This window comes from Mirounga angustirostris, unplaced genomic scaffold (assembly GCF_029215605.1).
Source record: "Mirounga angustirostris isolate CCGP_5_RB_7025 unplaced genomic scaffold, mMirAng1.0.hap1 SCAF_1, whole genome shotgun sequence".
Classification (NCBI taxonomy): domain Eukaryota; kingdom Metazoa; phylum Chordata; class Mammalia; order Carnivora; family Phocidae; genus Mirounga; species Mirounga angustirostris.
Genome location: NW_026991709.1, coordinates 63843799 through 63866334, shown reverse-complemented (window position 1 = coordinate 63866334; position 22536 = coordinate 63843799). Strand labels below are relative to the sequence as shown.

Here is a 22536-nt window from a genome sequence, read left to right as displayed (position 1 = left end):
AACAGTGAAAGAAATGATGACAGAGTCTTCAGCTGGGGGAACAATGACCTCTTAACTGAGATTTGAAAAGTCCCTTTCCTATTCACTATTTCAGCTGATCCTCACAGCATCCCTGTGAGTCTATCAGGTAAATATTTTTACCCTCTTATTGCAGGTAAGGAAACTGAAGCTCCTTACTCCCCGTCACACAGAACATCATTAGCAAAGGCTAGTCTTCCACTTAAGTTGGCCACTTCCAAAATTCTAAAGCTACTCTTCTGTACCACCTTCCAATTCCATTCTTCCTTCAGATCTCCCTTCCTTTCTTTTTCCCTCTAGTTTCTTCTTTCTTCCCCTTTCTCCCACATTAATGAGGATACCTCTTTAGTGCCAGAAATTATTCAACGTTGCTGGTGTTCACATAAGAAACTATACCCACAATGGCAAGAAGGCTAAGAATTATTCGTAGAAATCTAGAGAAGTGGCATGAATGTTAGCCCTCTCTCTCTGCCTTATTTCTTATTTCTTTTTTTTTTTTTAAGATTTTATTTATTTATTTGAGAGAAAGAGAGAGTAAGAGCAGGGGGAGGGGCAGAGGGACAAGCAGACTTCCAGCTGAGCAGGGAGCCCCACATGGGACTGGGTTCCAGGACCCAGGATCATGACCTGAGCCAAAGTCAGACGCTTAATCCACTGAGCCACCCAGGCACCCTCTCTCAGCCTTATTTCTATACTGTTGCCATTGAAAATGGAAACTTCACTATCCTATAAAACAGAAAACAGAACAATACATATGGGTGATGGACATTTTTTGCCAAAGAACTGAATTTGCATGGTATTATGCAGGCCCTTTGTGAAATGTCACCAAACCAAACAAAACACACATGACACCTGGACTGTCCAAAGGAAGGGTTCCAGGGCAAACCTCAGGCAACAGATCTCAGAAAGGAGGTATTAGTGAGGTCAGGAGGGGGCACAGGAGATAAGTGGTTGGCTGGGTGGGTGACTTTCAGACCAAAAAAAAAAGTTTTGCTGATTTGCAGATTTAAGTAGCAGAGGTTTTCAAACTTATTTTTTTAAACATGAAGTGTTTTGTTTAGATAAATTTTACCCCAAAGCATAAAACAAATAGGACTGAAGAAAGCAAGAGTGCTCCGCTTAAGCAGAGTGGGAGACCCCAGGGGTCTCACTCCAGGCCCCTACAGTGGTCCCTCCTATGGGAAAAGCATAGCACAAACTTAATAAGCTTTTTATTTATTTATTTATTTATTTATTTATTTATTTATTTATTTATTTATTTAGGGGGTGGAGGGGTGGGCAGAGGGAAAGTGCAAACCCCAAGCAGGCTCCATGCCCAGCGCAGAGCCTGATGCGGGCTCAATCCCACAACCCCGAGATCACGACCCCAGTCAAAATCAAGAGTCAGACGCTTAATCAACTGAGCCACCCAGGCACCCCACAACTCTAACTTTATTTGCATTTAAATATCCCTCAAAATAAGTAAGCAAGCCCAATTTCTTAGGATAAAAGTATGGGCTCCCAAGCAAGTATTTCAGGAAGAGTCCCTAAATCAAGCCCACTCCAACCCTGGGGGGTTTCAGAGAAAAGCGGCAGCTGGTCAGGGATGCTTCTTTTTCCTGGAAACCCGATTGCTTATCTTCAAAGCTGAGATTCTACCTGAAGCAGGATAGGAGGCATGAGAATAGACGGTTTGGCTTCCTAGGGAACTCGCTGGGGGTTGTTGGATCGTCGGGGGCTGCATTAAGTTTATCCAGTTCTAAAATAACAGTTTCGTTTAGAGAAAGTTATTCTCAAACACACATCCCTCAGTCCTGCACCGGGGAAATTGTCATACTTTTTTATTCCTTTAGCAATTCACTATTTTTGTGTCCATTTTCTTGTCAGATCCCCACCCCATAAAGCAAGCTGGACAGGTATTATTATCCCCATTCTACAGATGAGGAAGCTAAGGCTCAGAAAGATGAAGGGACTCCCACAAGGTCACACAACAAATACATAGGTCTTCTGATTCCTAATCCAGAGCTTTACGCATGCATACTAGCTACATAAATCTTGCGTCCTAGTAAGCAGCAAGTAAAGGCCATGGATTCGGTGTTAACAGTTCTGTGTCCTTGGGGATCATCAATGTCCTTATTACACAGCAGGTGCAGTAATAACCTGTTTCATCTCACAGGATTATGAAGGACAAAGGAGAGGATTTGGTAAAAACACTTGGTAAGGCACCATCTAAGGGTTCGTTACCCCCCTCTCCGGACAATCTTGGCAGGTTCTCTGTCCTCCTATTAACTTGGACTTTACTTTTACAAACCAAAAAATATTTGTCTCACACTGTTTGATGGCATCGTGCAAGTCTCTTGCAAAATTCGGCAGGTGACTAGAGCAGTCAGCCAGCCATGCTTTTGCATAAACTCAAACCAAAGTTCTCTCTCCCTATGTTGAAGATTCAAGGATGCGCTGCCAAAGGCTTCCAAGAGTGCTTTACCGTGAACCCCAAGCAGTGGCCATAAGGACTGTGAGGCCAGCTGATGTGTTAAGGAGGGCCTCAAGGGGTGTGTGCATGGGGGAAGCTGGACCTTCGTGGAATCATCACAGCTAGCTAGGCTCCTTGTCTTCTCCTTGGCAGAATCAGAACCTGAATTTGGCAAGTTCACCTGCGAGTGATCCATTCTCTGCAACCAAGTCCTGTGGGGATGACTTTGTGACATCTAATGGCAATTTCATCTTTAAAATAAATTTTTTTTAATAGGAATTCACAATTGGGTCTAACCTCTGTATAGATGAGCGCCTCCCTCAGGAGGGTAAGTGCAGATGATAAAAGTTGTTGATAAAAACAAAACCAGAGTAAAGAAAGTTGGAATAATTTAGGGAATCTGTACGGTTTTACAAAATGAAAATGCCTTATTGTTTTTCCAAAGTATACACATTCTACATATACATTATTAAAAAACCCCAAATCATTAAAAAAAAAAAGAACAACCACAGCAACACAGCAAAGTATGCAGAAGAAAGAGAAAAGCATCCATCCAGAAGAAAGCTATTGTTAATGTTTTGAGTATATTCCCCCTGACTTTTTCTTATATATATAGTTACTAAAATAAAATTATACAATATACGTTTTGTAAGTGTTTTCACTTAGATATTGTTGGACATCTTTCTATGCCAGCAAACAGATGTCCCCCTTGTAGCCAGCCATATAATACAGGATATTTTTTCTCAGGCTGTGAGGTAGTCAGTCTTCTGAATCCTCCGTGGCAGTTATCTGAGCCTCTTCTCCTCTTTCAGGGATTCCTGATGCTGGATGGTTCTGAGAAATGCACTGACCTGTTCTCTCTGGCTAACACCACCTGGCAGCCAGAAAACACCACTGGCCAGCTGCATTTTCTCAGGCAAATTACTGTCCTGTCCAGGGCCTCAGGTTTCTCCGTGTATGAAACCAGAAATCTGGGTAACAATTTTCTGAGGTTCTTTCAGCTCTAAAATGACACATTAGCTTCTAGTTCATTTATCTCCGTGTTTGCCTTGGCACAGGATGACCCCGGCACTGAATGGAAGGGGAGCCCCAGCTGTGCACCTGCATGAGTTACTTAAAGGCCCCAAAGAAGAACCTCTGTTGGGGGCCGATGCTTGAAGCTGGCAGAGATGGGGAGGCACAAGGGTGCCTAGGGAAACCCTCCTGGTTTCCTTCCCATATGGCAGCGGGTGATGTCTACAAGGAGGCATCAGATTCACAGCATATCAGTAAACACAGCCTTTGGGGCCGTTCAGTCTTTCCTGAGCACAAGTGTCTAAACTGCAGCAGAACGATTCATAAATACTGGAATTCGTTTCCCATTTTAAAAGCTCTTTGGCCTATATTTTCTCATCTAAGTCTAATTCTTGTCTCTTAGATGAGGAAATTGAGATTCAGAGAGTGTGATGATTTGCCTAAGTCCAGTGGACAATTATTTGCTGAAGGAAGATTCCACCCCACGCTCCACCAGTGGATTCCGCCTCCACCTCCACAGTCTCCACTTTGGATACATAGTCACATGACAGATGCACACGTATGTGCAAAATATTCACACAGACCCACTCCTCCATCCCCACCCCACCACTACTAGGACCCAAGACAGCAAGCATTGCCCTTCCCTGGCTCCATCTACTCATTTAACACATATTTGTGAGCATTATGCTAGGCACCAGTGATAAAGTGGTGAACCAGGAGGCATGGCTCCTGATCTTACAGAGTTGACCCAGAGTCATCGAGAGTCTAGAATGAGGCAGGGATAGGGTGGATGTGAGGATGGTACATTCAGTGTGACAAGAGCAGCTTTGAGCAGTACAGGGTAGAATGGCGGCACATAGGACAGGCACCCGACCCTTCCTCAGAGGGATCAGGGAAGGCATCCTGGAGGATGAGATCCGCTCTGAGACCCAAGTGATGGGTTGGAGTTGGCAAGACCCCTGGTGGAGCTTAAGAGAGATAGGAGATAGGGTGAATATTCTGCACAGAGAGAGGAACACAAACAATCACTTGAAGGCAAGAAGAGCACAGTACTTTTGAGGAACTATGAGAAGAACAGTGTGGTGGGGGGTAATGCTCAGGTGGGTAGGTCGTGTCCATTGAGGCCACAGAGAAAGCAGGTCTCTGAGGATGACATCTGGTAAACCTTATTGGCATTCATGATGCCGATGTTTGTCTTAAGGGCACTGGGAAGCCAGTCAAGGGTGTAGAGAGTGATACTGATGAAAGGCTCTTATCAGACATTCTCTTTTCCAATCCTACTATAAGATATGGTTTTTGCAAAAACATGGACGCTCAGCTTCGGGATACATTCCTATTTAGGCTGTCACCTGTTTCCCTGTTATTGCCACTTCTTGGGTCTCTGTGGCCTGTGCTAACATGGCTCAGATGACCAGAGCACTGCGATCAAGATGCCGTGGCTTTGCCACCATGAGGGCCAAATAGCTTCTAACTGTTCCCTGCTCCCAGCCTCAGCCTTAACCCAGGGCCTTCATTCCAGCTGACAGACTATGGATTGACCAGCCAACATCCCTAAGGAATATTGGAACACATGTTTAACGTATAACTAGAAGCCTGTGGACTAGCAAATTCTCCCCTCATTATAAGCAAAGGGAAGCAGTATTAATATTCAATAAGTTATAGATGATAACAATTATTAATGAAAATGATGCATGGCTCATACAACATATTCGATACATACTAAATCAATTGATCAGTATTTAGACAATAAGAGAAGCTTTATAGGAACTTGTAAAAAGGGAAAGAAATGGTTAACTAAATTATGATATTTTATAAAAAGTATATATATATTTGCTTGTATATATGCACAGGATATCTATGGAAAGATTTCCAAGAAAATTAACACTAGTTACTTCTGGGATGAGGAATAGGGAGGCTGAGGACAGGGATGGGAGGGAGATTTTTTTACTATGCTCGTTAGAGTCTTTTACATTTGGAAACACAGGAATGTGATACCTGATTTAAAAAAAATAAAATTAAACTTAACAACCCATCCATTCAGCAGAATCCCATGCAATGATGAAAAGGAGTCAGACTGAGCTATATACAATTACAAAAATGGGTAGTTCTGCAAGATCTTCTGTTATTTATAACAGCCTATCTCAAAACATATATATGTTGTAACTTTGTGGGGAAAAAAAAGCAAAGAAACTCATTCTATGTGTATATTTTTTAGCATATACACAGAGAAAGTTCTCTGGGCCGTTCAATACAATAGGCATTGGCCACAAATGGCTATGTAAATTTAAATTAACTAAAATGTAAAGTTCAGTAGCGCTAGCCACATTCGGGTACTACCAGCCACATGTGGCCAGTGGTTGCCAAATCGGACAGTGCAGACAGAGCACATTTCCCTCAGAAAGTTCCGCCATACAGAACTAGTCTGGTTGAATCCAGCCCTGACTCACACATGGGACCGCAAGGGTGTGAGAAGGGACTCTGTACTTTCTAAATCTCCATATTGTTTCAATTTCTTTCTTTCTTTCTTTTTTTTTTTTTTACAATTACTTTTATAATTTTACAAGAGAAGACGATGGCTTGCATCTGTGGCAGGTGTTTATGCCTCATTAAAATCACATCCTGTATTTTTTCATGACTCCTGCCAATTCCACTCAGGAGTCAAGGGATAGCAGAGCTTTGCCAGAGGAGCTATTCTGGTGAGGGGGTAATAGAGACCACCTCCATCCGGAATGGGAGCGAATGCATCTCTGGGAGGGAGCCCCTCAAGCAGGTGCTGACCATCGAGCTAGTCTTGCTTCCTTCTGGTCCTCTGCTTTTCAGTCACAAGGAACAAAACCAGTTTGAGTGCCTGCCAAAGGGAAAAGCAGAGGCTGAAGTATTTTTAGTTCTTGGAGTTGTGGAATCTGGCAGAGGCGAGGTGGGCACTGGACAGGGAGGCCCACCTCCAAGGGACCCCGAGGTCTCCTCAGAGATGAAGATCTCTCAGGGTGGGGAGGACACTGCTCTGAGGTGGGGATGGCTATCCTACAGTGGAGTGGGAGCATACTGGGCCAAGCTCAAAATGGTACCTGGGAGGAAAACTGACAAGAACAATGGATCTGATAACTACTCCATGGTTTCTTAAACTGGAGGAATGACAAGGATGAAGAGAAACGCCGAAGAAAAAGAGATGGGATAGAGTAGAAGTGTGGCCAGGAGGTAGGTGGGAAGGGACATTACGAAATTTTCAACTCAAATAAAACTTGGGTTTGAAATATTAAACATTGCTCTGGTTATCATCCACAAGACACAGAAAAGTGAAATTTCCTAAGATTATAAATAGATGGAATAAACTAAAACTCTGGGATATAACTGCTTGGGGCACTTCATTTTTCCTCCCCCTGGAGGAAGTTTATTCCTAGACTGGGGTGCAATTTTTTTCTTACCAGCAACAACAGAAACAGCAAAAAGGACACAAAAGCTTTAAAGGTGGCTTAAGATTCTTCCTTTATCGAATTGGAATATAAACTGGCACATTTGTGCCAATTGCTCTTTTTTTCTTTGGAAGATTTATAATGGTCATTTAATAAGCCATTTATTCTTATAAACCTAGTCCAGGCAGGTGGATGGCTCATGCTTCATCCCTGTTCTCTTTGTTCTTCTTTTGAGAATGCTGATCCTGCCATAATGTTTTACACCCAATGCCTCTGCTTAGATTCTTCCCTCTGTCTGAAATATCTTCCTTTCAGGCAGAGACCTCTCAGATTCCACTCATCTTAGAAGACCCAGCTCCTCTGAGTCAGAATTAATGTCATCCACCTCCTATTGTGGTTTGTGTGAGAATCAGTTGAGAATGTGTTCATCTCCTGCATGAGACTGTGAGATCCCACAGGGACAGACAATGCATGTTCATCCCTGTGTCCCAGCTAACCCAGGGCCTGGTTTATGGTAAGTGTTTAAAATGCTGATGCCCATCTCTTCCTCCCCTCCCATAATCAACACCCTATTCCCTTCATTCACATTATTAATATCTATTGAGCCAATGGGCTGTGGGGAAAACAGACTGTGGTAGGTTGAGTAATGGCACCCCAAAGAAGTCCATGTCCTTATTCTGGAACCTGTGAATGTTGCCTCATACATCTAGAAGGATTTTTGCAGATGTGGTCAAGCTAAGGATCTCAAGATGAGGAGATCATCTTGAATTATCTGATGTAATCACAGGGTCTTTATAAGAAAGAGGCAGGAAATCAGAGAGATGTGGTGAGGGGCCACAAACCAGGGAATGAGAACAGCCTCTAGAAGCTAGAAAAGGCAAGAAAATGGACTCTCCTTGAGAGCCTCCAGAAAGGAACCAGTCCTGCAGACATTGAACACACAGAGAAACAGGGCATGGTCCCAGTCTTCAAGGAGCAGATTTTCTTTCTACACAGGGGAGGAGATAATTTAGGAAACTAGGACAGGTGGCCGTTGAAAGTGAGAAGTAATGAAGGTCTACACTTCACCACCCTGATTACCTTCCTAAATATACTTCTGTGTACAAGCTTCCATCTTCAAATACAGCACTGAGAAATGAACACAGACTCCATATTTGATTCAACCCATGAAGAGTACAGGATGGATCCGTACATTTTACAGCCTAAGATTCTGTTCGTACAGCCTAAGATTGAGTCAGATCTACTGCATTCAGTCAACTGTCAAAATGCGGCTGTGGAACAAAGAAATAGGCAGATGTGAAATAGCATCTGGGCCAGCTAAAACCCAGGCCTTACGTTGTTCCCTCAGTGATGAAAACAGGCTCATTTTCCAGATTTATAGCCCTCCTGAAATACAAATGGAAACTAGAAGATTAGATGGCTATCACTATGATTGTAGCCTTGTACCATACCTCTCATTTTTTTTTCCTTTTGATTTTGTGTTTAGGTTATTTTTTCTGATTACTAAAGAAATGTAAAATTTAGAAAGGCTGCCACGGTCCTACCCCCAGAAATATTTATCAACAAATGAAAGTCTTAAGACTAGCATTTTTATGCATCCAACCAAAGAAAATAAATAATTGGATGTATATTAAAGAATTTTTTTTTTTTTTAAAGAGGAAGCCCTTAGAGATATATGGGAGCCTCAGAATAGTATTCGTTCTCAGCTCCCTTAACTTTCCATATCTGCAGCATTACTCAGGAACCACATTCTGAGTAATGAGGCTGACACAGGGTAAGATTTCCAATCACCAAGAAAATACTAACCATAGTTAACATTTACGGAAGATTTACTAAATTCCAAGCAGTGCACTAGTTCATTTGGTCCTCATAATAACCCTGCGCAATGATATCATAATCCCCACTTCACAGATGAGGAAGCAGAAGCACAGAGAGATCTGGTAGCTGGTCCAGGGTCACAAAGCTAGCATGTGGCAGAGCTGAAATCTGGACCAAGGCAGATTATCAGCAAAAAAGCCACATGCTAACCACCTTGTCACACCGCTTCTCAGAGAAGAAGTTAATTGATTTCACAAAACTGTACCTATTAAGGCAGGAAAGCAAACGAACAGAACTTACGAAGATTTTTCATAAGGATTAAAACAAAAAGGCTTTATGAAAAGTTGAATGAATCAGGACAATCCCATTCCTATTGTAATTTTAAAAGACTGCGCCCCCCCAAATTTGAGCAGCAAAACTGCATGTTTATTGTTGAAGATTTGAGCAATATGTGAAATATAATGAAGAAAATAAATGTGGTTTCGCTCAGCTGCTTCTTTCTGTGGGCTAAGTCCATGTTTCTGAAAATGAGATCAGTAGACGAAAGATATCAGAATCACCTGGAGCTCATCTTTAAAATGTGGATTCCTTGAGACCCCATCTCAGACCTACAAAAGCAGAATCTCTGAGGGACTGACCTCAGAATGTTGCTATGCAGGGGTACATTTCAGCTCACAGCCCTAGAAACCGTAGAACTCACTCAGTGAAGTCTCATGCTCTCCACAGACCCAGATACTACAGGACCTAGGCAAGTGCCTATCAGAAATTCTTACTAGATGTCCATTTTGTTTCGAGGTGTCTGAAATGGAATTTAAGGAGTATTTCTAATACTCCTTATAGTGTACTAAAGTGTACTAACTTTAATATTTTTTACATTTTGAAATTCAATTTTAGATTCCATTTTAAAAGTAAAAGCTCCAATTTTCGTCCTTCTTATGCCCAGTGGAGTTTGAGTATCACTGCCTGAGGCTTAAAAAGAGAGGTCCAGAATTCTTAAACCCAGAATTCAAAACTCATGCTCCCCGCCCCCTGCCCTAAGGCCTACAGCACCCCCCCCCCCCATCTTTCCTTTCTGAAACCAAATTGTCATTAGGGGCAATAGAGAAAGGGGAACTGAGGAAACCATGTCCCATTTGAAAGTCAGGCTTGGGGTGAGAAAAAACAGATTACTCCATGAGTATATTTTCCTGACCTTCAGCTACAGGCTCTGTGCCCAGGGTCCAAAGAGCTTTAATGCACCCTCTAAGGGCCCCCAAGTAGTGTTTGTGTCCTCAGTTCTGAGCCCATTCAGGGCCCTGCATCTAGCTTTGCTTTGCCATAAAGCAAAATGGCTCCTCCCCATTAACATCAGGCCCATGTTCTAGCTATTAGCCAAACAAAAGATTTTCCAAATATGGACCCAAAAAAGCATGTGCACTTTGAAGGCCACAATACGCTTAAATAGCTAAAACATATTAAAAAAGAAAGCCAACAATTGACGCCAAAAGCGTGAGTCCTTAAGGAACAGAACAGCAAGACAAAAGCCAGAAAGAGGAACAAAAATATGCATTGTAGGGGAGGGGCAAGCAGGGAGGTGTAGATTTATATGGAAGGGCTGACATCATTGTTTCCCAATAATACTCTGCATGCAGGAAACAGATGGGAAAGAAGTGGTGGAAGGGACTACTTATGGTAACAGGGCATGCTCTCTGTTTAGAAGCCTGCCGTTTGGAACCTCAATGTTTTACTTTGAAAAACTGGGGATGAGAACTCCATTGCCAGAAGTTTTATTAAAGTCTAGCTAAATCCTGCTGAACTTATCACCTTGGCACTGCATGGTAAAATGGAGCTCTGCATCTCAGAGCCTGATTTATCGCCAGCTGACCTGTTTGGGTCCAGAGGACACAAAGCTGTGGAATGGGAATTTAATGTCGGACAGACAGGCTTTCAGTCCTGGTTCCTCTACCTCCTGGCTGGGTGATGTTAGGCAAGTTACTCAGCCTGAGTTGGTCTTCATACAAAAAATGGGAGACAAAAAGAACTTCCCACACCATAGGGCGAGGTCGAGGTACACTGGTACCATACTGCTAGACTGAATCAAGACACACAATTGGGATGGTCACTTAACATCATTAAAAAAAGTTTTCTCTTTTAACAGACTCCCTCGTTGTCCTGCCCTTAGGCAGGGCACAGACAACAGCTAAACCAGTTGCCACTCTTGGTATGATCCGCTACTCTGTATTCTCCTGAGGGTAGCTTCACTCTCCTGCCACTGAAAACAGCCCCCGCCCCCAAACCTGGCCACTAGAAGTCACTCTCAACCACCTTTCTCAGAATTTCATCGTCTTCTCCCTCAGAGGGCAAGAAGGCGTGACCAATCACAAGTATCAGGCAAGACCATGTTGTTTCCTGTCTGTAGACACCAAGCATCCCATCTCCCCCTATCTCTGTCATTCCTCATGGTCGGACGATATTTATCATGGAGCCCTCATTTCATTCTTTGTACCTCTTTTAGCTATCTTCCTCTCCCACAACCCCACTACGCTGAGAGCAACTTGAGAGCATCTTTGTAAATCTGAGAGTGTCCTGCACATTAGAGTCCCATAAATACTTTTTGCGTTGAAATGAAAAACCCCACACAAGATGGTTTCTGAATAAAAACATGAAAGGAGCCAGGGAAAGAAATATGCATAATTGCACAAATTAGCTCAGTTGCCTGTCACGAAAGCTATAGATATATTTATAGTTTGCCAGAATCCTACTTTATATGTCAAATTGTTTTCTATTGTCTGTAACAGTAAGAGCTGGGATATGTTGCTTTGGTGGGGGGTGACATTCATCCCTCTCTCTCTGGGGGTGGTGGGGAGGGGGCCCCAAAGGCATTCTGGGGCAGCATCAGGCCATGGGCGTGGTACTAGGGCCTGGTATGCATCAGCCAAGCTTGAACTAGAACAACGAGTGCCTGAGACTCCATCCCAGAAACTCAGTTGGTTCTGGGGCCCCGCCAAGAATGTGGTTCATACCAAGGAGTGACTGGTGAGGCACTAGGAAAAGGCAGTGTTTCTGGGGCGTCCTGTGCAAAGTCTGGGTCAGTTTCTATCTTGGAGTAGCTAGAAGCCCCCATGGGGAACCTTAAACAATCTTGGATTCCTGATGCTCTAGCACATCAGCAATGTCTCTGGTCCTGAGCTTTCTGGAAGGGCTGTAACTCTGACTTCCTGCGGAGGAAATAGGGTCAGTCAATCAAGTGCTGTGTGTCGGCCACGGGGCTCACCCTGAGAGGCACAGAGCACGACCAAATCTGCCTAAGCCGCTGACTGCCACCTGCCTTCAGCAGAGCTCACCACTGACGTGCCAGCCAGAAAATACAAGAATAGGGGAATGAAGATCAAATTGGGTGTCTCTGACTCTAACGCAAAGGGTGTTTCAAGAGGGAAGAGGACTGTGGCTGCTGTGGGCAGGGAGGGGCCTGGGAGGAAAAGGTGGGGTCTGGTTGGTCTTGAAAGTTGGTAGGTTTAGAATAGATGTGTGTGAAAAGCGTCTTGCAGAGGGTAAAGTGCCATGCAAATGTCCGTTGTTATTACTATTAATGATCTAATGGCGGGGGGTGGGGGTGCAGAGAACGAAGCAAAGAGAGAAAAAGCTACTTTTTTTTGCAGGGTTGTGGGTTTTGTTTTTTGTTTTTGTTTGTTTGTTTGTTTGTTTTGACAAAACTGTAATGTAAATGCCAAATTATAAAATGTGCTACTCTGGGAGACTGTGTTTGTGCCGAGGACTATGGCCTTGGGAGTCAGGGAGATCTGGATTTAAATCCTGCCTTTCCTATCTCTATAATCTTTGTAAGATATTTAACCTTTTTCATCAAGTTTCCTCCTCTATAAAATGGGAATAAAAAAATGCCTGATTCTTACAGATGTCAAAAATATTACTTGGTATGTATAAATTGACTGGCACATAGGAAGCAATCAATGCAGACAGTAACTCTAACTCCTAATAAAAATGACAAGCAAAGGGGTGCCTGGGTGGCTCAGTCATTAAGCGTCTGCCTTTGGCTCAGGTCATGATCTCAAGGTCCTGGAATCGAGCCCCGCATTGGGCTCCCTGCTCGGGGGGGGGGGGGGGGGGGGGAGGCCTGCTTCTCCCACTCCCACTCCCCCTGCTTGTGTTCCTGCTCTTGCTGTGTCTCTCTCTGTCAAATAAATAAATAAAATCTTAAAAAAAAAATAATAACAAGCAAGTTTGACTTGGGGCTCGGCCTTCATTTCGAGTTCCCTTCTCTCTTTCCAAGAGACCTTCTTTTCCTCCTTCTTCCTTTAGCCATCTAGCACCATCATGTTCTCCTCTTTCTCCGTTAAAAGTTGCTCTTAGAAAAAAATCTAGGGCGCCTGGGTGGCTCAGTTGGTTAAGCGACTGCCTTCAGCTCAGGTCATGATCCCAGGACCCTGGGATCGAGTCCCGCATCAGGCTCCCTGCTCCGCGGGAAGCCTGCTTCTCCCTCTCCCACTCCCCCTGCTTGTGTTCCCTCTCTCGCTGTGTCTCTCTCTGTCAAATAAATAAATAAAATCTTTAAAAAAAAAAAAAAATCAAGTTTTCAAAAAAAAAAAAAAAATCTAATACCAGTATCTGCTCTTCTTTGAGTTGCAGTCAGCTTCTTTCCTCCGGGTGCTCTTTATTTTAAGCCTTACCTAAAACACTGTCCTGGGGTGGGGGAGAGTTAGAGGAATAGGCTCTAGCCTCCTGAAGCTGTAGCAGACTGTGGCCCCACCTCGGTAAGGACTTGAAGCAGAGGAGCATCAAGACCAATTAAACTTAAGCATGGCATTTGTACTGGGGCATAGAAATAATTCAGAAAATCGGGTGGAACATGCACCCATAAGCAAAAAGACAAGTCATTTGAAGGGTGGGGATAAGTGGGAAAGAACGACATTGGCTTAAATTCAAGGCAAGTCATGAGTGAAAAACAAAACAATAAGAAAACAAGTGGCTCCACGTTCTCGGGCCTCAAGACTGGTGTGAAGGCACCACAGAGGGGACAGTGGAGTTCTGAAACCCAGAGGCCAGTGGGGGCGGAGAGCTCAGCTTGATCAGTCTATTCTGGAGGAAATGAGGACCAGGGCGCCCCAATTAGAAGGGTCTGTCACTACTTTGCTCCAAAAATATTTAACTACAATATCTAATGGAAAAAGGGGGGGGCACATTTCTTATCCCCAGACTAAGTCCTGGATCTTTCAGCCCACCCGCTTCTCCCACCCACAGTCACACACACTGCCACAAGATCCCAGGAAGCTCTCCAGTGAGGTGATTCCCAGGAGCAAACAGTCCCCACCAAGTGTTTCAGAACGGCCTAGGTCAATCAGCTTCTGGAATTCAGAATGCGTTCTCCCCTCCTCCCCACTCTCACAGCAAAGTTTTCCAGCTAGCCTACAGATGCCTGATGGAGTGGGGGTGGGGGTGGGGGGAAAAAAAAAAGGATACAGCAAAAACTACAGCTCCAAGGGCACCGGGGAGCTTACCCCCCATTTACAGCATCGGCTATGGAAATATGTGTTCCCGCTTTCATCAGGTTTCCCTCTGCCCCAGCAGAAGGCCAGGCCTCCAGCTCCCTCCTACCCCACAGCAGATGGTTCACTTGGCTCCAGTGAATGTCTGGGGTGAAAGGAGAGTGGGCTTCCTCAGCAGGGCCAAAGCCCGAGCCTCCTGAGGCTAGAAGGCATCTGAGGAGCTGCCGGTGGGGGTGGGGAGGGAAAGTGGAACGGTGAGGCCGTGCCTGTGGTCAAGGGACTGTTGGCGTAGGTCTGGAGGGTGGCCAGAGGGAGGGCTGTGGGCAGATGGAAGTAGCTGTTTCTGTTCTCCGTAAGGGTTGTTTGCCATGTCCAGACCATACAGAGTCAGTGACAGTCGGACTTTGTGTTATCAGTCCGTTTGCTTCAGTTTGCTTACTTCTCTTTGGGTTCTTCCTGTTCAATTCTGAGACCCAGATATGGGGATGCCCCTCGAAATCAAGCCTGTGAGGTTGTTGTTCTGTCCCCACAAGCTCTACCTCCAGGACCTGATTTCTCTCTTTCAGTCCCCTTTGGTTTCAGGAGCGGCTGGGCATCTTTCTCAGAGTGTTCTGAGGGCCCTTTCGACTCAGGTTGACGTTTTGCTATTCCACCGCTCTGCACTGATGGTCCACTCCCCCGTGGCCCTGGGAAATGCCTGCATGAAACGGCCTCTTCGTTCAGTGGGGCAATCAATCTGCTCGCCATCCCTCTTCATGACTGATTAACCCAACTGACCATATCATTTTCATGTTCCACTGGAGCCCTCCCTCATTCAGTCATGGATGGTATGTGGTTATACTAGGGCAAGTCCGGGGTCTTCTGATAATAATAGTGACATTCATAGCTTTCCATATGCATGTCCCCTGCCAAGTGCTTTGCCGGTATGAACTCATTTATCTTCATATCAGCCCTCTTATCACCATTTCACAAGTGAGGAAACTGAGGCCTAGGGGGTAAGTAACATACGCCAGGGTCAGGAACAGGCAAAGCTGGAATTCAGTGCCAGACAGTAAGCTTCCAGAACTCCTAATGGGAGTCCCCAGCAGGGGCACCTGACTTGGGAGGTGAGGGAAGGTTTCTAGAAGGAGCTGAGAGCTAAAGAATGAAGAAGGAGGTAAGGGAGGGTGTGATAAGGATGTGCCCAGCACGATGCTGGGGAGGAAAAGGCTAAGCCAAAGAGAGTACCTGCCCTGGTTCTCCAGGCAGTGTTAAATCCTGCCTTAAACAGAAAGACTTTGTTCCTATTTATGTTTGGGTATCTTACCTATTTGATTGTAGATAGTAGCTTTTACATGTTCTCCTTCAGTTATGACAGCTAATTTCAAAGCTTCATTGAGCCATTCGTTTCTGAAAGTTTGTTCACATCCCTTAGACTGTAAATTTCTTGAGTCCGGGGTGCGTGTTTCTTTCTCTCTCACAGTACCCCCACCATGCCTCAATCCCTATTTGTTAAATAAACCAATAAACAAACTGAGAGAATGATTTAGCCTCAGAAATTTTATATATATATATTTTTTTTCTTCCTTTTATATCTGATAAGAACTAGAAAAAAATCTTAGTCATAAAAAGGCTCACAGTTCTTATCAAACATTCTGAATAGTCAAGGTTCCTCATCCAGGGAGAAAATGGTCCGTAAAACCCTATACAGCAAACAGTGGATCCCAACTCTGCCTGCACATCAGAATCATCTAGGAGGCTTTTAAAACATACCCATGCTGCCTGGGCACCAAGAGATTCTGATTTAATTGTTCTGAGATGGGACCTGGGCAACACCTTGCATCACCTTTTTTTTTTTAAAGCTCCTCAGGTGATTCTAATGTGCCGCCACCGCCACCGTGGCAAACCACTGCGTCAGACAGTATCACCTCTTCCCAGGGATCAGATAAAATGACAGATTTGCTCGGAAGGGTGAGAAAGTCCTCAGCCTTCAGAGTGGAGATAGCGGACACAAATGGAGGCGGAGGACAGCTTTTCCGATAACGTTCTCTTACTGGTCCCTTGGCTCCTGGCCCCAGCATTTCCAAGCCGTGTGGGGAGACCCGGGGCACTGGGCTGAGAATGGAGAGGTGGGAAACGCTTGTGGATGCGCTCTGGCCTCACAGGGCTTCACCCGCAGGCTTCCAACCACAGGTGACAAAATGATGGGGTTTTATTACATAGATGCAAGAAATGGCCTTCTCATTCAGTGGTCAAAAAGACGACCCCCAAAACTATTTTCAGCATACCAGTGAGGGAGGGACGCTCTTCTCCCTCTACTCCAGCCAGGAAGATAACATTATCTGGTTCCCAGGGGAGAGCTGAGGGTGGGGGTGGCAGGCACTGTGCTGGTCAAGCTGGCCACGAGCAACTCTGTGCCATTCTTGAGTGTTTTTACCAGGCGGGAGGAAAGTGGTCAAAGAAGCGAAAGGGGGAAACTGACCCTTCACATCAGGCCTGCGTGCAGATGGGATGATCAACATCAGGGTCTGAACTTGGCATCTGTGTGGATGCCCACAGAAACTGTATACACGATTTGTGTGTGTGTGTGTGTGCGTGTGTGTATGCACGCACGAGCATACATTTCTATGAGAAAGGGCTTCTGGTTTTCATCAGCTTCCTAAAGATTAAAGACGACACTTGGCCCTGAGCAGCTTCCACTCTGAGCTGGACACCTATTTGTCACCCACACACCCTGGCCTGGCAGATTTATCCAGCTGAAGGTAGCAGGGCTGGCCAGAGCAAATGATGGAAGTGGATGGCATTCATCCTTTATGCTTGGCCTCAGGAGTGTAGCTTCCCCATTTTCAGATGGCCTGAGCACAGTGAATTGTCACCAGCTTTGTCCTCCACCCCAGCTTGGGGCTTTCCCTCCCTGGCCAAGTGCAAGGGCTCTCTTGGCATCCTACATCTCTGTCCTCTTCTGCCCTTATGTTCCCAGACCTGGATCCATTTTTTTCTGTCTCTTTGCAGGATCATCACCTTACCCTTGACTCCAGAATTCAGTAATCATCATGTCTATCTCGTGAGGCCCTCCCCAGCCTTCTGGTTTCTTTACCATGCTGATTTGTCACCCTCAGGATTCTGGGTTGAACTTCCAAGGTGGTGGGCAGAGGGGTAGTGCCCAGATCAGCTTTTCCTCCCTGGAAGCAGAGTCCAAGCCTTGTCTACTAACCAATACATGTTTCAAAAAGTCCGTGAGGAAAACACATTTTTTGAGAAAAAAACATTAGCATTTTGCTTACTGATGCTACAGGAAAAATAAGAGACAACTACATAACTAGTTTTAGATGTGGCAAAAAAGAAATCCTAATCACTCTCATTTATATAAGCTGTTTATTTTGCGCGCCTAATTCTCATGTGGCACAAGAATGGTGTCTAGATCATTAACTGGGTCAGTTTCCTCTTATTTCAAAGCTAAACTGTATTCAGGTATGTCAGACTTGAAAGTTTGCTGATCCTGTGACGGGGCTGTCTGCTTTCAATTTAGGAAAAAAAAAAATCATTAGAGGAGAATGTTGGCCTAGATGAGAAAACTAGGGAGGGGAGAGGAGCCTGGTAAGCCAGGTCCCTCTGCACCCTCTGTCATTCACTGTATGACCTTAGGCAGGTCAATTTACCTGTTCGGGCTTCCTTGCTTCCCCCGCCCCACTCAAGGCTGGGAACACTGGGTACTGGTTTTCAATTTTTTTTCTTTAAGCAGTAGTGCCCTTCCCTTTTTCTTTTTCCAAACGAAACCTGTATGGAAGCCCAAACTATAAAGCATGTGAAAGAAGAGCTGCCAAAGTCTGCCTTTGAGGTGTCTTCACAGAATGCTGGGATTCCTGGCTCATCCTATGATTTATAACATTGCAAGAATGGGGCGGGACTAGCAAGCACCCCCATGCATCTCTCATGCTTGAAGGGGGGACCAGAATAACACCAACATGGCAGGCAGAGGCATCCTAGGAGCATTTGTAGTGAACCTGGACTTAAACTTGAAGTTCCTCACAAAAACAGGTGGAGGGAAACATTTCCTTCTGAACTTCTGAGGGCAGAGGTTAAGATGCACTCTTGGAGTTCTATCACATTCAAAAAAGTTCAGTCCAATTTTATTTCAAATTGCCCTCTCCCAGATTATTGGAGAGGATGAAATGAGTTGACTGTTATACCTTGGTTTCAAAAGAGGCAGTTTTGAAACCTGTGGTCCCCCAAGCTCTAAGATACTAAGCCATTTGTCCTAATGACACAGCGGAGGCTGAAGTCTAGAATACCACAGGAATATCACACCACTGCAAATTACTAGGTGGTGCTGAGTCTTTAAAAAAAAAAAACAACAAAACGGAATCGAAACAAAATCATTGCACTGTTTTTGAGATGCACGTTTGATATGAGCTGATCAAATTGCTTTTGAGATGATTTTCCTGGAGGCAGAATTATTCTGCACAGTTAAACAGCCCTCCAGTTTCCTCCTTTGTTATAGCTATCTATGTGTAAATACAAGGCCTATATAGTGGACTATCTTCTCTCTCACTTAAGTTTCTGAAGACAAGGCCTTTTTGTCACGGTATGCACAAGACCAGTCAACCTTACAAAAGGAGTCATTTTCTGCTCAATTTCCACAACTTTCCTATGATTAAAAACTTCTAACTTCAAATGCTGTTATTGTATTCTAGCTTGTTTTCTTTCCCTCTCCCCCAACAAATGTTTAAATTGTCTCTACTCTGCAGGATTCCCTTTAAAAAAAAAAAAAAAATCCAATCTGACCTTGAAAACAGAGACGCTGGCTCTCCTTTTCTTTTATATACCCTAAACTATTTTAAAATCCAGGCCCTCCGACCTTTTTACAGCACTCTTCTTGTCTGACACACCAAATGCTAATCTGAAAGCCAAGAGGAGGTAAAGGGTCTGGGGGGCTGGGAAGGGGAGGGAGGGAGGTACTATATATATCTGGCATCAGTTCAGAAATTCAGAAAATGTTTGTGCAACCACTCCCCCAGCCAGGATCCACCGCACCCCCTGCCTTCCAGCACATTAATAAAAAAAGATGTGAGCAGATGAAATTGGAGATCCCGGGAAGGACACCCAAGGCGGTCATAATTATGTTCCCAGAGAAGCCCACTGATCACCATCCCACAAGTCCAGCCCGCATCCCTCCCCTCCGACATCCAAGACTTGCCATCAGGACCTCTGGAGCTCCCACCCCCAGCCCGCAGAGGTGGCCCGTTAAACTCGCAGCAGCACCGCCCATTAACGGCTGGTGTGCGACCAGCGGAAGGACCGCCACAACCTCAGCACGTCGCGGTGGCAGCGCCGCGCACCTTAGGAATCGTACGTGTTCTTCAAAAAGAAAAAAAAAGTACACCGCGCCCACAGGCCTAGACTACATTAACTTGTGAACTGAATGCATCTCGCCCTCAAACAAAAAGAAAAGCGGGGGGGGGGGGGAAGCGAAGGCACTTTACCATCCTGTCCTGAGCTTTCCAGATACTCGGTCAGGTCACAGCCAAAGGCACTGGCGGCTCCCTTTCGTTTCAGCTTCTGCTTGGCACCCTTGTTCTTCATGAGTTAGTCCCAAAGAGGTTGCCCCTCCGTCTCCCCCTCCCCTGTGCTTGGCACCGCGCCTGGGATGGTCTCCGGGCTCAGATCACGGGCTGCGGCGCGGCTCTGGGGGGCCGCATGGGCGCGCGGAGGAAGTGCGGCCCGGGGCGGCGCGCATGGAGCCCGCGGGGCGCGGAGCCCGGCGCGGCCGCGGAGCCTGCAGTCCCGGGCGCGCTCCTCCAGGGCCGCGGGGCCGGGGGCCGGCCGGCGGGAGTGTCACTTCCTCACTCGGAGTCCCAGGGACTTCCACGGGCTCCTGCGGTGTCTTCGGGTGTTTTCCTCCGCCTCGGAGGGAGGGCGAGCTCTCCTTTCCGCCTCTGCAGATGCCCAGCAGAGGACGAGAGCGCGGGAAGCGGGCAGCAGCCGGGGGGCGAGGAGACAGCCCCGGGGCTGCGTGGCGCCTCTGCCCTGCGCCCGCTCTCTTGCCTTCAGATGGCTTTGGGAACGCGACAAACAAGCATCCTGTCTCTCTCGCCCGCCCTCACGCCTTCCTTTTTTTCCTGTCTTACAAATCCTAGGATCATCCAGCTCAGGAAACGCTGGAAGGAAGTTAGCTAGGGAGGGGGGCGGAGGGTGGAAATTTTTGGCAGCTCCGCGCTGCGTGTGTACGGGGCCGGAGGAAGTAGGTGGGTGGGTTGAGGAGTACGGGCCGGGGGGGCGGGGGCGGGAGGACGCGCTCCTCCGAGAGCTGGTCTGCGGCTCTGGAGATAACCGGGCGGCTCGGGAGGAAACCGCCGCGCTCCCAGGAGGACCCGCAGCCCCCGCCGCCCGCTTCCTGCCCCACCGCGGCTCTCGGAGGACGGCAGGCGGAGGCGCGCTGGCCTTCTGGCCGGAGGGCGCTAGGTGGAACTGAGAAAAAGTCCTGCCTTGTTTTTATCCTCCTTGTCACCATCTCTTTGACGCTTTCTATTTTGGTAGGAGAACCTACACAAACGCTTGTAGTGACAGAGACAAAGACTGGGACTCCAGCGGAGAAACCTGACGGCGAGCGGTTTTCCGCCAGCCAGCCACTCCCATCCTCCTCTCCTGCGCCCGGGTACCCCCAACCCAGTTAGCTCCCCTCCTACGCTGAGGGAAGACTGGGGCTGCCGCCTTGTAACCACTGCCCGGGAAATCAGATTTCTGGTTACGGATTCACGCGCGCGCGCGCGCGCGCACACACACACACACACACACACACACACACCCCACCCCCACACCACATCCCACACACGCATTATTCCAAGTTTGCCAAATGGAAGTGATTTGCGGGGTATCCAGGATTTAAGGTGACTGATATTCTAGCATAATGTGGAGAAAGGAGTCTCCCGGGCTGTTCCAAAATTTGTCTCAAGTTTTCAGGAGGACTTGGTTTTTTCTTCTCCAGTTAGATCTGAAATTCCTTGACTTCTGTGTACTCAGCACACAGTAAGCACTCGAATTCTTGTGATTTAACCATTTGAAGATTAGATTAAACTTCCTGTATAAATTCAAATCCATATATAGACTTGAAGGGTAGGGACATTCATACAGCTCAGATTGCTGACGGAAACTTTAAGTACAGTATTTTAGTTACTGAATCCCTTTACAGTCACCTAACTCCCTAGGTATCACAGTGACAGTGAACTTTGACCCTTAATCTTCTGTCTTTGCCAAAGGTCACAAGTGACAGCCTGCCTTCCGAATCTGGTCCACAGATGTGTTTGGTTTGGCAACACAATGCTTTAAAGTTTTTTAAAATTAATTGCCAACTTTAAAGGGTTAAGAGATTTCACTTAAGAGATCTGAGTTTCTAGCTTCTCTTGCAAAAATGGGAGATCTGGTAACACGGAAAGAAAGTGCAATCCCACAGGGCAAGGACTGCTGGTGCCCAGCTGTGACAGCCCCCTTTCAGGTTTACAGCTCCCACCGCCTGTCTTCCCCCCTTTGCACCTGCCTGGCTTCTGGAGCCACTTGAGTTCCCAACCCAAGCTCTGTGTATGGGGTCTCCTTCCTTCCATTTTCCATCTGTCTCTCAGTGACACCAGCATTGCTGTAGTCATCTTGGCTAGACATCTTCAAGTAACCACTGACTCATTTCTTCCCTCTCACCCCCACCTCCAGGCTAGTCCTTTAAAATGCCTCTCCTCTGGGTTTCTTCTTTTCCACGCCCATTCAGTAAGGATTGTTCACTCCTCAGTTATTAGAATAACTCATAGTGGCATTTGCTGAGTCTGGGCTCTGCCCACTCCATCCATCCTATGTACTAAAGGCTTGATGACCCTTCCTGAAATATTGTTGTTATATGCCTGCTTTGTTCAAAACCGGTCAATGGATCCCCAGGACAGCAATTTCTAAGCTTTTTGTAAGCTACTTAGAGAATATCTGGTAGGGTATTCAGTATGATGGCTTGCTCCTCCCTCTATTTATAGAAAAGCGTTTCCATATGAGACAATAATTATTACTATTACCATTTGTTTAGGAGTTTACTTTAGCGAGGACTTTCATGTTCGTTCATTTCATCTACCCTACAGTGGATTTCATCACTTTGGCAGCAAAGGAGAGAGGCCAAAGAGGTGCTTTTTTCCTGGGTCCAGGCCCCCAGAACACAAAATATGGATAAAGTTCTTGAATTACCTCTTTAAATCTTTGAAAATCTTCTTTTAACTTTTCATTTTGAAGTAATTTCAGCTTATAAAAAATTTGCAAATAATAGTCAAAGAATTCCCATTACCCTTCACTCTGCTTTCCCAAATATTAGTATCTGCTATAACCAGAGCACAAT

The 22536-nt window shown here is 45.8% G+C and overlaps 1 protein-coding gene across 1 annotated transcript in view; it reads right to left on the bottom strand.

The window, feature by feature from the left end:
- Positions 1-20313, bottom strand: part of ARHGAP31 (Rho GTPase activating protein 31) — a 110197-nt gene extending 89884 nt beyond the window's left edge. Inside the window, exon 1 of the mRNA XM_045902919.3 lies at positions 19658-20313. Coding sequence (XP_045758875.1) covers positions 19658-19757 — 100 coding nt within the window. The 5' untranslated portion in view covers positions 19758-20313. The remainder of the gene's footprint in view (positions 1-19657) is intronic.
- Between the last annotated feature and the right edge of the window lie 2223 nt (positions 20314-22536).